The sequence below is a fragment of the Aethalodelphis obliquidens genome, unplaced genomic scaffold (assembly GCF_003676395.1).
Source record: "Aethalodelphis obliquidens isolate GAN/ISIS:26980383/991018 unplaced genomic scaffold, ASM367639v1 scaffold126, whole genome shotgun sequence".
Lineage (NCBI taxonomy): Eukaryota > Metazoa > Chordata > Mammalia > Artiodactyla > Delphinidae > Aethalodelphis > Aethalodelphis obliquidens.
Window position 1 is genome coordinate 509,006 of NW_020838070.1, and position 12,679 is coordinate 521,684.

The 12,679-nt window shown below is 61.6% G+C and overlaps 1 protein-coding gene across 9 annotated transcripts in view; it reads right to left on the reverse strand.

Moving 5' to 3' along the window:
* Positions 1–1,095: 1,095 nt before the first annotated feature.
* HDAC5 (histone deacetylase 5) overlaps positions 1,096–12,679 on the reverse strand; it is a 34,768-nt gene continuing 23,184 nt past the window's right edge. For 5 of the 9 annotated variants that reach the window (XM_027099038.1, XM_027099037.1, XM_027099039.1 and 2 more), the window contains 24 exons: positions 12,026–12,285; positions 11,784–11,928; positions 11,559–11,673; positions 11,145–11,275; positions 10,863–11,009; positions 10,661–10,773; positions 10,237–10,368; positions 9,794–10,016; positions 8,609–8,820; positions 8,009–8,335; positions 7,081–7,246; positions 6,129–6,262; positions 5,650–5,770; positions 5,160–5,230; positions 4,910–5,017; positions 4,486–4,541; positions 4,261–4,348; positions 3,218–3,337; positions 2,868–2,965; positions 2,577–2,695; positions 1,968–2,101; positions 1,619–1,703; positions 1,310–1,475; positions 1,096–1,218 (listed from right to left, as the gene is read on the reverse strand). In XM_027099038.1, the coding sequence (XP_026954839.1) occupies positions 1,179–1,218; positions 1,310–1,475; positions 1,619–1,703; positions 1,968–2,101; positions 2,577–2,695; positions 2,868–2,965; positions 3,218–3,337; positions 4,261–4,348; positions 4,486–4,541; positions 4,910–5,017; positions 5,160–5,230; positions 5,650–5,770; positions 6,129–6,262; positions 7,081–7,246; positions 8,009–8,335; positions 8,609–8,820; positions 9,794–10,016; positions 10,237–10,368; positions 10,661–10,773; positions 10,863–11,009; positions 11,145–11,275; positions 11,559–11,673; positions 11,784–11,928; positions 12,026–12,285 (3,311 nt within the window). In that variant the 3' untranslated portion in view covers positions 1,096–1,178. The remainder of the gene's footprint in view (positions 1,219–1,309; positions 1,476–1,618; positions 1,704–1,967; positions 2,102–2,576; positions 2,696–2,867; positions 2,966–3,217; positions 3,338–4,260; positions 4,349–4,485; positions 4,542–4,909; positions 5,018–5,159; positions 5,231–5,649; positions 5,771–6,128; positions 6,263–7,080; positions 7,247–8,008; positions 8,336–8,608; positions 8,821–9,793; positions 10,017–10,236; positions 10,369–10,660; positions 10,774–10,862; positions 11,010–11,144; positions 11,276–11,558; positions 11,674–11,783; positions 11,929–12,025; positions 12,286–12,679) is intronic. The other 4 variants (XM_027099041.1, XM_027099040.1, XM_027099034.1 and 1 more) reach the window with 2 other exon arrangements.

Here is a 12,679-nt window from a genome sequence, read left to right on the forward strand (position 1 = left end):
CTTGTGGGCTCCTAGCCCTGGAAACAAGAAGGCTAGCAGGGCTTCTGGGAAAGAGAAAGGGCAGTGCCCAGCCCCATCCTGGTCTTAGTTCCCTTGGGCTGGTGGCCCACAAAGGAAGCCCAGGAGGAAGGCAAGCTACAGCTTAGGGCAGACTCCTGGGTTCTGGCCCTGCCCCTTCTAGAACTCCCACTCACCATCCCCAGGCTTCAAAGCCAAAGGCCCCAGGAGAGAGGTGGGCCACTGACCCTTCTGCTTGCAGTGTGCTGGACGGCTGGGGAAATCTGGTCCTGAACAGCAGGGGGGCTCTCACCAGCCTGGAGCCCCCCTGCAGGGACCATCTTCTCCCCGCTCCCCAGACTGTGCCAGCAGAGGGGCAGGGAGGCCGACAGAATAAGATGGAGAGCAGGCCCGGTTCTGCGCCTCCCCTTGGCCCCTCAGAACCCAGGAGTGCAGCTCCAAACCTCCCCCCACGCTTTCACCCTCTCCAGCCCCTGAGAAGGGGAAATAGGCCCTGAGGAGGGTAAGGCAAGACAGCCCTGCCCACAGACCTCAGGCCCACATCCGACGGCACAAAGCTTCCCTTCGCTGCTGAGGCCAGGAGAAAGGAGGAGGAGAGAGGGGTCTGTGTGGAGATGGTGAGGACACTGGGGGAAAAGAGTGAGAATCGCAGGGCGGGAGCCCACCTCCCCTCCACTCTACACCTTAAGACTGTAGAGGGACCCTCCGGACCCTCCCCTGGGGCTGGAGAGGGGAGGAGGGTGAAATTAAGGCATTTCCTCCTAAGTCAGCTGAAGCCAAGGCACCAAACTTACTGTTCCCTCCTCACTCAGGGGGACCCCAGGACCGGAAGGTGCTATCTGGGCCCCAGGCCCACCTTGAGCTGGCCCAAGCTCCAAGGGGGACAAAGACAGAATGCAGGAAGTGGGTGTGGGATACAACGTGAGGGAAGGGCTGGAAAGGGTACCCCTGGCCCTACAGAGGGCGCAAACTTCTAGAGCTGAGACATGGGCCACGGGGGGTGGGGGGAAGGGGGGGCCTGAGGCAGCTTAGAGGAGCAGGAGGGGCGAGGCTGAGAGACCCACACGGCAGACGTTGTTGAATGTGTGACTTTTTGTTTTTTAATAGAAAAAATAAACAAAATCACAATGATGAAGCCCAGAGGGGTGGGGGCCAGGGCGTCACAGGGCAGGTTCCTGCTCCATGGGCTCCTCTGCCGGCCTGTGGGCACAAGCACAGGGAAGGGCACTGAAGCACTGTGGGATGGGGGGCAGCAGTCTGGGCGAGGGCAGGGAGGTGGGGGGCACCTCACCTGGGGCTGTGCTCCCGGCCTGCAGCAGCCTGGGCCTGCTCGGCCCCCACTGACAGCAAAGCCATGGCGCTCACAGTCTCAGCCTCCTCTGTCTCACCGGCCTGGGCCTCCCGCAGGGAACGGCCTAGACCAGCAGCGAACCTCTGCACACAGCTCCAGTGTTTGCCTGTGGATGAGGGATGGGCCGGGGGTCAGGGAGAGCCAGAAACCCCCAAACGTACGGACACCCCCAGCCCTAGCCCTGGCGTCACGCAAGCTCCGCCCCCTTGGCAAGCTGGGCCCTGAGTCCCTCTGCCTGTGCCCACGCACTCTGGATCTCGATGACTTTCTCTAGCGTGGCCACTGCGTTGACGTTGGGCTTTTGTTGCAAGACTGCCTCGTCCAAGGGCTGCAGCTGGCAGGGGAAAGAAGAGAAGGCTTAGAGTGGCTGCCCCTCTAACCATCCCGCCGTTCAGCCCCATGACAGGGGCAAGCATAGCCTTTCTGGGGAAACCTCTATTTAGAAAGCCTTCCCTGGCCACCACCTGTCCTCAGGAATCAGGAAAACCTCCCCAAGGGCCCTCGGTGCTGCCTGACCCAGGAAAGGGACCCTCCCTCGCTGGCCCCTTCCCCCTGGCCTACTGGCCCACCTCCCCCAGTCCCGCTGTGCACCCCTCACCTCCACGCTGAGCAGAGCGGAGACACAGGCCTCAGAGGCATCACAGATGGCGGTCAAGTCGTGGCCTCCCTCGAGGGCCAGCACCACCCGGCCCCCTGCCAGCGTCATCAGCTGCCTGGTCAAGTGGCCAAAACCTTTAGGGACGGGTGAAGGGAAGAAGAGGAAACGGTTAAAGAAAAAACTCAACTCAAGAAAAAATCAGAAAGGAGAGAAAAAGAAACAAGAGATGGGACAAACAGCACAAAAGAAGATGGTGGATTTAAACCCAAATAGATATCCATAATAAAATTCAGTGTCAATGGACTAAATGCTCCATAAAAGACAAAACGTAAGAGGCTAAAAGGATCCAATTACACGTCTCCCAAGGAGCACCATGAAAAACCACCACTGAAACATGAGGGATCAGCGAGCTCCATCCCTACAACTCCTGGAGGAGATGCTCCCCCCCCACCTGCTTGCCCCTCAAGGCCAGGGTTGGCAGAAGGAGAGTGGCAGGACGCTGCCAGGATGATTCCAAATCTTAGACCTGCCTTCAACCCTCCTCCCAACCTCCCACTCGACCCCACCTTCACTGCTCCATAGCCTCCCTCGATCCCCCCACAGGCTCACATCTGGCGGTGACCGAGTAGCCACCCAGCGGAGACAGGTGTCCCTCGACAGCATCAAACCCGGCGGAGACCAGGACCACGTCAGGTGAGAACTCGTGGGCAATGGGCATCACCACTGTCCTGCAAAGGGAGGGCCCAAGCTGACCCTGGCAGGTGGCTCGGCCAGGCCTCCCCAGGCTCTGCCCCCCACAGAGCCGACCCCCTCCACCCATGCGGAACTGAGTGCCTTCTGCCCTGCCCATGGCAGGGCCCGGGGGTTCCCACCCCTCCCTCGGCTCTTCTCAGTCCCCACCTGAAGGCCGTTAGGTACTCCACGTCTCCGATGGGGGGATCCACACCTCCCGTCCATGCCACGTTCACATTGTACCCCACGCCCGGCCCTCCGCCAACCTGGCAGCATGGTGGGGGAGGGGTTACTCTCACTGCCTGGGGATCCCAGACGTTGCCCCGCCCTCAGCCCTGCCTCCAGCCCTCACTCCACTGACCTCTGTTCTGCATGGAGGGGCAGTTGGCTGGCGTGGTCCTCCCACTAGGAGCCCAGACTCCCCAGGTACCAGCACCACCACGGGCCTCCATGGCTCCCTGCCAGGTCCCATTCTGCTATCTCCCCGAGGGCCCCACGTTTGAGCCCAGGAGCTGTACCTCTTCAGGAGCCCCAGAGCCCGGAAAGAAGTTTCCATTGTCATAGCGATGCAGGGAGATGTAGAGCACGGAGGGGTCGTTGTAGAATGCTTGCTGGGTGCCGTTGCCGTGGTGAATGTCCTAGTGGGAAGGGGCGGGAGCATCAGGGAAGAGGCCCAGGGTCTGACCCAAAGGTCAAAATTCTGCTTGGCCCACCCCGACCCCGTGGTGGACTCTGGGGGTGCAGCCCACCACTAGCTACGGGGCATCTGTGTTCTGTCCGCCACGGAATCACCCCACGCTTTTCTAACCAGGGTCTGCGGGCCGGGACATGGCACTGCACAGAGGAGACACAAAGCCAGGGGACGAATGTGGTGGATCTCCCTGCGAGCCCACTCTGCTCAGCAGTGTGGAGGGAAACAGTACGGCTAGTCAGGAATTGAAAGCAAACAGATGCATTCTGAAGGAACCCGACGTCGTGAACTTTGAAGCCCAAGCTGGGCTTCGAACAGATTAGATCCCTCCTTGCTGAGGCCTGCTCCTCACAGGGAGCGGTAGGGGCCTTTCCCTCTGCTGTGAGAGGCAGAGGCGGAGAAGCACAGCGTGGCAGCAGGAGCAGAAATGCCGGGGCCCACAGGCCTGATCTGAAACCCAGTACCCAACATCCCAAGCTAAGTAACCTTGGTTGGGTAAGTCCCCCAACAGCCCAGTGTCCCTGTTTATCGAAATGGACATCCTACTACTTAGGAAGCAAGGCGGCCACGAAGCAGCACCGCGTGTCTGGCACACGGTCAGCCCCCAGTCAACAGGGACTCCAGCAACGGCAGGAGCTGTCTCTACCACGCAAGGCAGAAAATCTCCTCGGCCGCTCAAGGCTGCGGGCTGGGGGCCAAGGCGGACCAGGGGCTAAAAGCATTTCGAGTCTCCACTAGTGAGAAGGGGGGCCCCATGGGACTGTGAAGGCTGGGCTAACAGCCCCAGCACGGGCACCTGAGGACGAGGGCGTGGGGCTGGGGTGGAGGCTTCCTGAAGGCTGACCCTGGTCCCACCAGCCCACTGCCTACCCAGTCCACGATGAGAACCTTGCCCACATTCAGCTTCTGCTGCAGGAGTTTGGTTGTGATGGCTACAGAGTTGAAAAAGCAGAATCCCCTGCGGGGGTGAGCGGAGAAGAGGGCAGGTCGTCAGCCTTAGTGGATGTTTGCTCACAGATACACGCACATCAGCTCTGCTGAGAGGGAGACGGTGTGAGGGCGGTGGGTCTGGGGCAGGGCTGCGGTGGCACTCACATGGCTGTGGACTCCTCCGCGTGGTGTCCTGGGGGCCGGATGATGGCAAAACCATTCTGGAGAGGTACAGACGGAGGGACAGAAACAAGAGGCAGACAGGCGGGCAAGGTGGCCACGAAGTGGGTGGACACAGAAGGAGAGAAGCATAAGTCAGGACGAGAACATACGTCATAAGCATCAATCCCACGACCTTTAGGAACGCCAGCCGAGGGCCACGTGAGACCCATGACAGCACAGACCTTAGTGCCTCTTGGTCGTTCCCGCTTTACCCCTCACCCCCCAGCTGGCCTGGAGCTAGCACCTCCTCCCCACATCTGCACCTGAGAGTTGAGATTACAGAGGATGGTGCCTTACTGACAGGAAAGCCACAGCTGCCCCCATCACCCGCTCCTGAGGCAACAGGACCAAGGCCCCACACACTCACCTTGAGCTCCCCCGTCGCCACCTTGAAAGCCAGCTCCACCAGGCAGCCCACCGCCATGCGCACGGCACTGGAGGAGTGCATCTCATTCCACACGGTGTCACTGTCTACCTGCGGGGGCAGGAGAGCAGGCTTCAGCGTGCCCCCTGCAGGGGGAGGGCGAGAATGGGGGTGCAGCTGTGGTGGGCAGGAAGGGAGGGGCTGGAGCTGGGAGCACCACCCACCCATCCCCACTGGCAGGTGCCCTACTCACCCCGATGCCCCCACAAGGCAGCATGGCGTACATCTTCTGGCTGATGGGGCCTGCAGGGAAGAGGAACAGAGCTACTCTGGAAGTTGCCTCAACTGCCAAAGCCGCAGGTTGGGGTGTGCAGAGGGCAGTAAACTCAATCACAGAAAAAGAAGGCCAGGCCCCAGCACACGACAGGCCTCTGCAGCCCATGCCAGCTGGGAGATGTCTGTCCCCCATGCTGGGGGGGGCATCCTACCTCTGGGGCAAATGGCAGGGAGAAAAAGGGGCCTGACAGGTTAGGGAGAAGGGCAAAGCCCATCACCAGGCCTGACCTGTCACCTCCCATCCTCCTGCACACATCCCACCAGCATGCCGTAGTCTGTGTGAGTGGCGCCCTCTGGAGGCGTGCAATGTAGCAACTGCGCCCACGGGAACCCACCCGCCTACCCCAGTCCCACCGGGGCAGAAGACCTGGCCTGGCCCACGCCCCGCCATCGGCCGGCCAGCTCACCGAGCAGCTTCTTGCTGTCCAGCTTCTGTCGGTTGAGGGGGCTGGTCCCATAGAGCAGGGTGTGGTATTCGGAGTGCACCGTCTGGATCTCGTCCAGCGTGGCTTTGCGACCCCGGATCCGCTGCCAGGAAGAGAGGCCGGTGAGAGGGATGGTACCACAGGCTCAGCTCCCCCGAGGCCCAGCCCCTCTCTCTGCCCCACAGCCTGGGGCACATGGGGCCACTTTCTAGCCTCGGGAGATCAAAGGTTGTTGAGAAAGTATGCCCCCGGTCCCCCAGGGACCCCAGTCCAGGACCCTCCCCCATTCAGCTGGGGATCATGGGGGAACCAGGCTACAAGGGATGGAACTGGCAGGTGCCTGGGGGGCCTGGCCCTGAAGTCAGGGGTGGAAGAGACCCAGACAGAGGCTTCCCCGACAGGGGAAACACAAAGGCTTTCGCTGGGTTTGAGGTGGAAGCTGGAAGGACGGGCTCCCTTACCTCACACTTGCTGAGCAGGCCTGTCTCCTGCAGCCGAGACCAGATGCTCTGGATCCGGCCAGCGTGCTCAGGGTGCACGTGTGTGTTGCCGCACATGCACTGGTGCTTCAGCATGAACGTGTCATAGACCACACCTGGGCCAGAGACACACCTGTCAGCCAGCACTGCTCTGGGCTGTGTGACAGCCTGGCCCCCGCCATCCCCAGCAGAGCTCACTGAGCTTTTCCCCAGCCCACCCTGGTCCCAGCACCTCCTCACAGGCACCCCAGCTGCCCTCCCACACACCTGCCCCTCTTCTTTTCATGAAATTCCTTTCCCCCATCGCCGCCTGTCAAAAGCCTCCCTGCTCCTCAAGGCTCCAGCAGGCCGCCCTTGACACCCCCGTCGGTTTTGACCTCATGGCGCATCCTCCTTTCCCCTCCTGTCACAGCCCCTGTGTGCTGCCCCTCTACCCCCCGATGCACCCCACTGGTGAGTGGGGACCGTCCTCAAGCATCTGTGCCCCTCAGAGCCCAGCACAGAGCAGTTTCACATGGAAGAGCTTCTGGAATGGACTGAGGCCTCACAGGGCAGAGAGGGAGCTAGAACAGCAGGACCAAGCTGAGACAGTGGGCTCCCTCCACCTAGGCCTCCAGGGCTTGTGTGGCGAGGGCGCAAAACTGGTGGTCCCTCAGCAGTGGTGGGATGGGCCCCTGAAAGACGACGCTGCCCCAGTGGGCAGGGACACTCACCGCCCTCCCACTGACGCAGAGGCTGCCACCACTACCACAGGTGGCTGTGGTGCAGAGGGAGGGGGTCAAGGCCTGTTTTCTCTCCCTTCGGGATGCTCTGAGGGGCCCTGGCCCTCTCTCCAGGGCAAGGGCTGTATCTTATCTCTTCATGATGCCCAAGGCTGGATGCCATGCACAGGCCCCCTGGCAGACGATGTGAGGACAGCGGGCGCGGGGCTCACCTGTGGTGAAGAGGTGCTTGGTGGGCTGGTCCGGGGGGCTCTTCATGCCCCCAGGGGCAGCAGGTGAGGACTGGGTGCGGCCCAGGGCCTGATGAGGCACAGTGGCCAGGCTGAGGGGCGCCTGGTACACCTGCAGAGGCTGCAGCTGCTGGGCATCTGCAAACACCTGGGAAGGAGGAGAGTGGGAGGGAGCCTGGGTGAGGCTTAGTCTGAAATGGAAGTGAGGACAGGTGGCCTCCCAGGGGGTGGGGGGCCTGAATCCAGCCCTTCTCTTCTGTATCGCCTCCTCCCCCCCACCCTCCTCCCTCCAGGGACAGGAGACACTCCAGCCTTAGCCATCCTCATCTCCATCTCCGAGGAGATGGGGAGAGATGGGGGGGGGACGTGATGAGTCATGCTACTGGAGTAGCATTGAGGTAAGAGGCTGGGAGGGACGGGGGTGTGAGAGGGGGTGGGATGAGTCAGGCCCGGAGGGCTCAGCTGTGTCCGCAATGAATGGAGTGCGTGCTAGGCACCAGGGCAGACTGTAGTAACAGCGGGGGCGTGTGTGTACACACGCACGCAGAGACCGACGCACAACCGGCCCTACGCAGGCAGAAACGCAGATATACACGGACCACGTGCACGTGCACACACACACACACACACACACACACACACACACACACACACACACTGAAGCAGACAGGCGGGGGCAGTCACAGACGCAGGGAGGGGCTGGCAGACGGGGCACAGACAGCTGTGAGACTGACACAAGCAGCTCCCTCCCTTCCACAGCCCCTTGTCTCTTTCCTGCTCCCCTTTCACTCTTAAAAAGTTGTTCCTGCACAGCCTGGAAACTGCAGACTGGGGAGAGGGAAGGGTAAAGGTGGAAAGATAGCGGGGAGGATGCAGGGGTGGTGATCAAGGGCTGGGGCGGACGGGGCACCTTTTTGTAACCAGCACTGGACTCCTCCAAGTCGGGCCCCTCCTCAGCACCACTCTCGCCCTCCTCATCCTTGACCTGGATGCAGTCCTCCTCCTCCTCCTCCTCCTCCTCCTCCTCCTCCTCCTCCTCCTCTCCCTCCTCCTCCTCCTCCTCCTCTTCCTCCTCCTCCAGGTCTTCCTGTGTGCTCTCACTCTCCGTGGAGCCTTCTCGGGGTATGGCCAGGGCCCCCTCCCCCAGGAAGGCCTCCTGCTGCTCTGTCAGCTCCTCCTCTGTCTCCTCGGGGTGGGTGGTGGGCTGCCGTGGCAGCTCCCCAGTCTTGGTGAGGATCTAGGAGCAGAGCAAGGAGGCACGTCAGCTGGGAGGGGGCGCAGCTGTGCAGCCTGCGGCCCAGGAGGTTCTATCCTTCCCTCCTCTCTCCCCGGCAGACAGCCGCCCAGCCCATACAGACCTTTGACGTGAATCAGAAAAAGGCAAGGCGGCTCCTCTGATGCAGCCTGGGGAGTGGCCTGGGTGTCAGCCCCCTGCCAGCCCCCTGCCAGCCCGGCACCCTCTGTGTCCTGACCCCAGCACGGCCCCGGATGTTTGCTTCTCCCGGCTCACCTTGCCCAGCTGCAGCTGCTGCTGCTTCTGCTTCTCTAGGAACTGCTGGTGCTGCTGCTGCATGACCAGCTGCTGCAGGGCCTGGGGGCTCTGGGGCAGCGGCGAGGACTGAGTGCGGCTCAGGGGCCGGTGCCGAGGGAGCTTGCCCACCGTCCGCATGCTGGTGGCCACGCGCTCACCCGTCACCAGCGGGGACTGCCCGTGGAGCGGCACTGTGTAGGTGGTGCGGGGAGGGGAGTAACCATCACTGTCAGGGCACCAGGCTCCCACTCCCACCCCGAGACTCTCCCCCTTCTGGAACAGCGCCGCCTCCATACTCAGGAGAAACCCGCGAGGGGCCTGGAGCACCCTGTCCCCAAACCTGAACCCCATTCTTCCTCCTCCCCACAACTGAACAGTCTCGCAGCTCAGAGCCACCACCTCCGGCAAGACGTCCTGGATTCACTTACGAGCACGTATAGTCTCGGGCCCTCCGTGTGCATGAACAATGACTAGTTCTCCCCAACTGCAAGACCTCCCTGATCATGGACGTGGATCCCACCCAGCTGGGAAGCCTGGAGGCCAGGATCACGTGTCTTTTAAGCAGAACCTCTTCTGATGCCACCAGCTACTTATGGGCTGACTGTCCAAAGCCGCGCTGTCCAATCCCATAGCTGCCAGCCACACGTGACCACTGAGCACTTGAAACATGGCCTGTCTCAACTGAGATGTGCTCTAAGTGTGAAATACGCACCAGATTTCAAAAGCGGTATGAAACAAAGTAAAATGTTTCATTGCTAACTCTTCATATTCATTTCATGCTCAAATGATAGTATCCTAGATATACTGAATTAAGTATATGTTATTAAAACTAATTTCACCTGTTCCTTTTTACATTTTTTAACGTGGCCACTAGAACACTTTAAAGTACACATATGGCTTGTATTATATTTCTACTGGACAGCACTGCTCTGGAATGTGAGCTCCATTACGACGGCAGAGTTCGGGAACAGTGCCTGGCCGGCTGTAGGTACTCAATAACGTCTGTAGAATATGGAAGAAATCAATGATGCCATGGAGGGGAGCTGTGACAGGGCTGGTGAGTATCCCTGGCTACTTCTCCCTGGCAGTTGGTCCTTCCTTGAGCCCTCAGAATGGGGGGGGGGGCCTGACACCCCCTCCTTGGACAGCTGCCCGCCCACTCACCAGCAATGAGGGTGCTCTGCTGCCGGGCCTGCTCCAGCAGCAGCACATGCTGCAGCAGGGAAGCATGCCCGTGGGGGCTGGTGTCGCCCTCCAGTGCCACGCCCAGCAGGCAGCCGGGGATAGAGGATGTGCTCATGAACTTGCCCGTCAGTGCACCACCCTGCCGCAGGGACTGGAGGGCCTGCCTCTCGGCCTCCTGCTGCGTCGAAAGCTTTGGGGAGGCCTGGGGAGAGGAGATGGAGATGAGGGAGGGGTTTATACTACCCCCAGTCCTGCCGACTTTGGACCAGCATCCCTCACCTACCCTCTGCCCACCCCCAGCTCTGGGGGAGGGCCATCTGATCTCCATCAGGACCCTGGGAGGACAACAGCCCCAGCCGGGGACATCCAGGACCAAAGACCTCAACACCAGAGGGAGGACACGGTATGTGCCCCGTACTTACGGTGAGGTGCGAGTTGGTGACAGTGACCGTGGCCTGCAGCCCTAGGGAGATGTTGGGCAGAGAGGGAGACGTGTAGAGGCTGAACTGGTTGGGGGAGCTGTCCAGAGGGAGGGCCCGGTGCTGGGGGAGCATCTGGGGAGCAGTTGGGAGAGACAAGCGTGAGAGCAGGCAAAGGGGGGCCACCTGGGGCCAAGGCTGAGGGCTCTGAATGGCGCCCCACTTCCTGCACCAAGCCCCACCTTGGGGGGGACTGAGAGATAAGAGCCCTTCAGAGGCCCGTGGGACAGATCCCACTTCGGGGCAATAGGTCCCTCTAGCCTGTCCACGCAGGCAGAGGGTCCCTGCTGGGCACGCTCAGCCAGACAGACCGGACGGGACAGAAAGCAGCGCTGGCCCACCCGCCCAGCCCTTGGCAGGCCTGTACCTCGGTGGGGATGTTGGGGACTGAGCCAGTAAAGCCATTCTCGGCGATGGTGCTGTGGGAGCTGTTAGGAGAGCTGGGGCCGGAGCCTGGCGCGCTGTTGCACACGGCTGCCGCTACGGGAGAAGTGGCTGTCACCTGGGCCTGCTCAGAGCCACCCCCCACTCCCCGGCCCTCAGAACAGGGACAGGAGAGGAGCCCTCACCTCCAGGCCCGGCACCTGTGATCTCAACAGCTCTCTTCTTAAAGGTGCTAATGACAGTCCCGTCCTTGCGACGCAGGAGGGGACTGCTTCTCCGCTCGGCCACCTTCTGCTTTAGCCTCGAACGTACTTTTAAGTTGGGTTCGGAGGCTGGGGAGAAGGCAGCCGGGGCTCAGACACACGCACACAAACGGACACACCTGCGGCCTAGCCTGGCCCCTCCACATTCCCACCTCTGCCCACCCCCCCACCCATACCCTGGGAGGCCAGGTTGTACTCACTCACCTGTTTTGCGGAGGGGGAAGTCATCACGGCTGTCGTAGGGCCCAAGCAAAGGCAGTTTGTAGGAGGGAGGCGTCCCAGGGGGGCCGCTCTGGGGAGGGGAACTCTGGTCCAAAGAAGCATGGTGGGCTCCCCTGCAGGGTGGAGGGAGGGGAATGGAAACAGATGTAGGTTATCACCCAGGCAGCTGGACCGGCCACCCAGCAATCTACATTTATGAAACATCCGCTGCATATGGGGATAGGAAATGGATCCTGGGGAGGGCAGCGAGGAGACAAACAGGGGTGGGAGTCTCGTCTCCTAGGAGAGGTTACAGGGCCCCTATATGGCTTCAGGCCAGGAGCCCCTTGCCATCCTGCAGCCAAGCAGCCCCTGAGCAGGACACCTGTGCAACCCGTGCCTGCCGAGGGCCATTACCAGCATTTGGGATGCTGTGGGAGGGAATGGTTGAGGCCGCCTGGTGTGGGCTCCTTTGACTTCGACAGGAGGAATTCCTGGAGCCTCAGCTTCACCTCGGTGCTGGCGATGGCACCTGCGGGACAGGGCACAGCTGACCAGGGAGCTTGGGGCCAGGTCCCCACAGCTGGGAGGCGTGGGGCGGGGCAGGAGTCCCAGCTGGCCCCGGGCGGCCCCAGGCCTTACTCTCTTTGCTCTTCTCCTTGTTTCGCAGGATGAGCAGCTGCTGCTCCAGCCGCTGCTTCTCCAGCTCCTCCTGCCGTTGCTGCTCCCGCTGCCGCTGCTGCTCCAGCTCCTGCTGCCTCTTGGCTGCCAGCATCTCCTGCTGCTGCTGCAGGGGCGCAGGGGGAGCGAGGCTGGGTGAGCCGGGTCCGGGCGGGGGTCAGAGGTCTGGGTGGCCCCCCACCCCCGCGCCCTCCCTCGCTCACCTTGAGGTGCTTCTGCAGCTGGACCTCATGCTGCCGGGTCAGGTGGTCGTGCTGTTTCTGGAACTCAGCGAACAGGAGCTGCTTCTGCAGCTGCTGCTGCTGCTTGAGCGCCAGGAGCTCCTGTTGTAGCTGCTGCTCCCGCAGCGCGGGGTCCACGGGGCCTGCCAGCGCACCCCGCAGCTCCACGGGGCTGGGGCTGCCTCCTCCCCCGCCCCCCATGGAGCTGGGCATGGCTCCTGGCAGCACCGGCTTCACCTCCACTGCGGGGAGAAGAGACAGGAAGGGGTCGGTGAGCCATCCCAGACCCCACCGGGCCCTGGCCGCTATGCCTGGGGCCCAGAAAGCTACCAGGCAGGACTACTAGACCCAAAGAGAATGGGGGAGGGGGGAGTCAAATCCCTCTGCTCTGTGGATACAACCTTCTGCCTTAAATAGATGAGATCGAAGCCATGAACTTCACTAAGAAAACGTGCAGGGCTTCCCTGGTGGCGCAGTGGTTAAGAATCCACCTGCCGATGCAGGGCACACAGGTTCGAGCCCTGGTCCGGGAAAATCCCACATGCCGCAGAGCAACTAAGCCCGTGCGCCACAGCTACTGAAGCCCGCGTGCCTAGAGCCTGTGCTCCGCAACAAGAGAAGCCACCGCAATGAGAA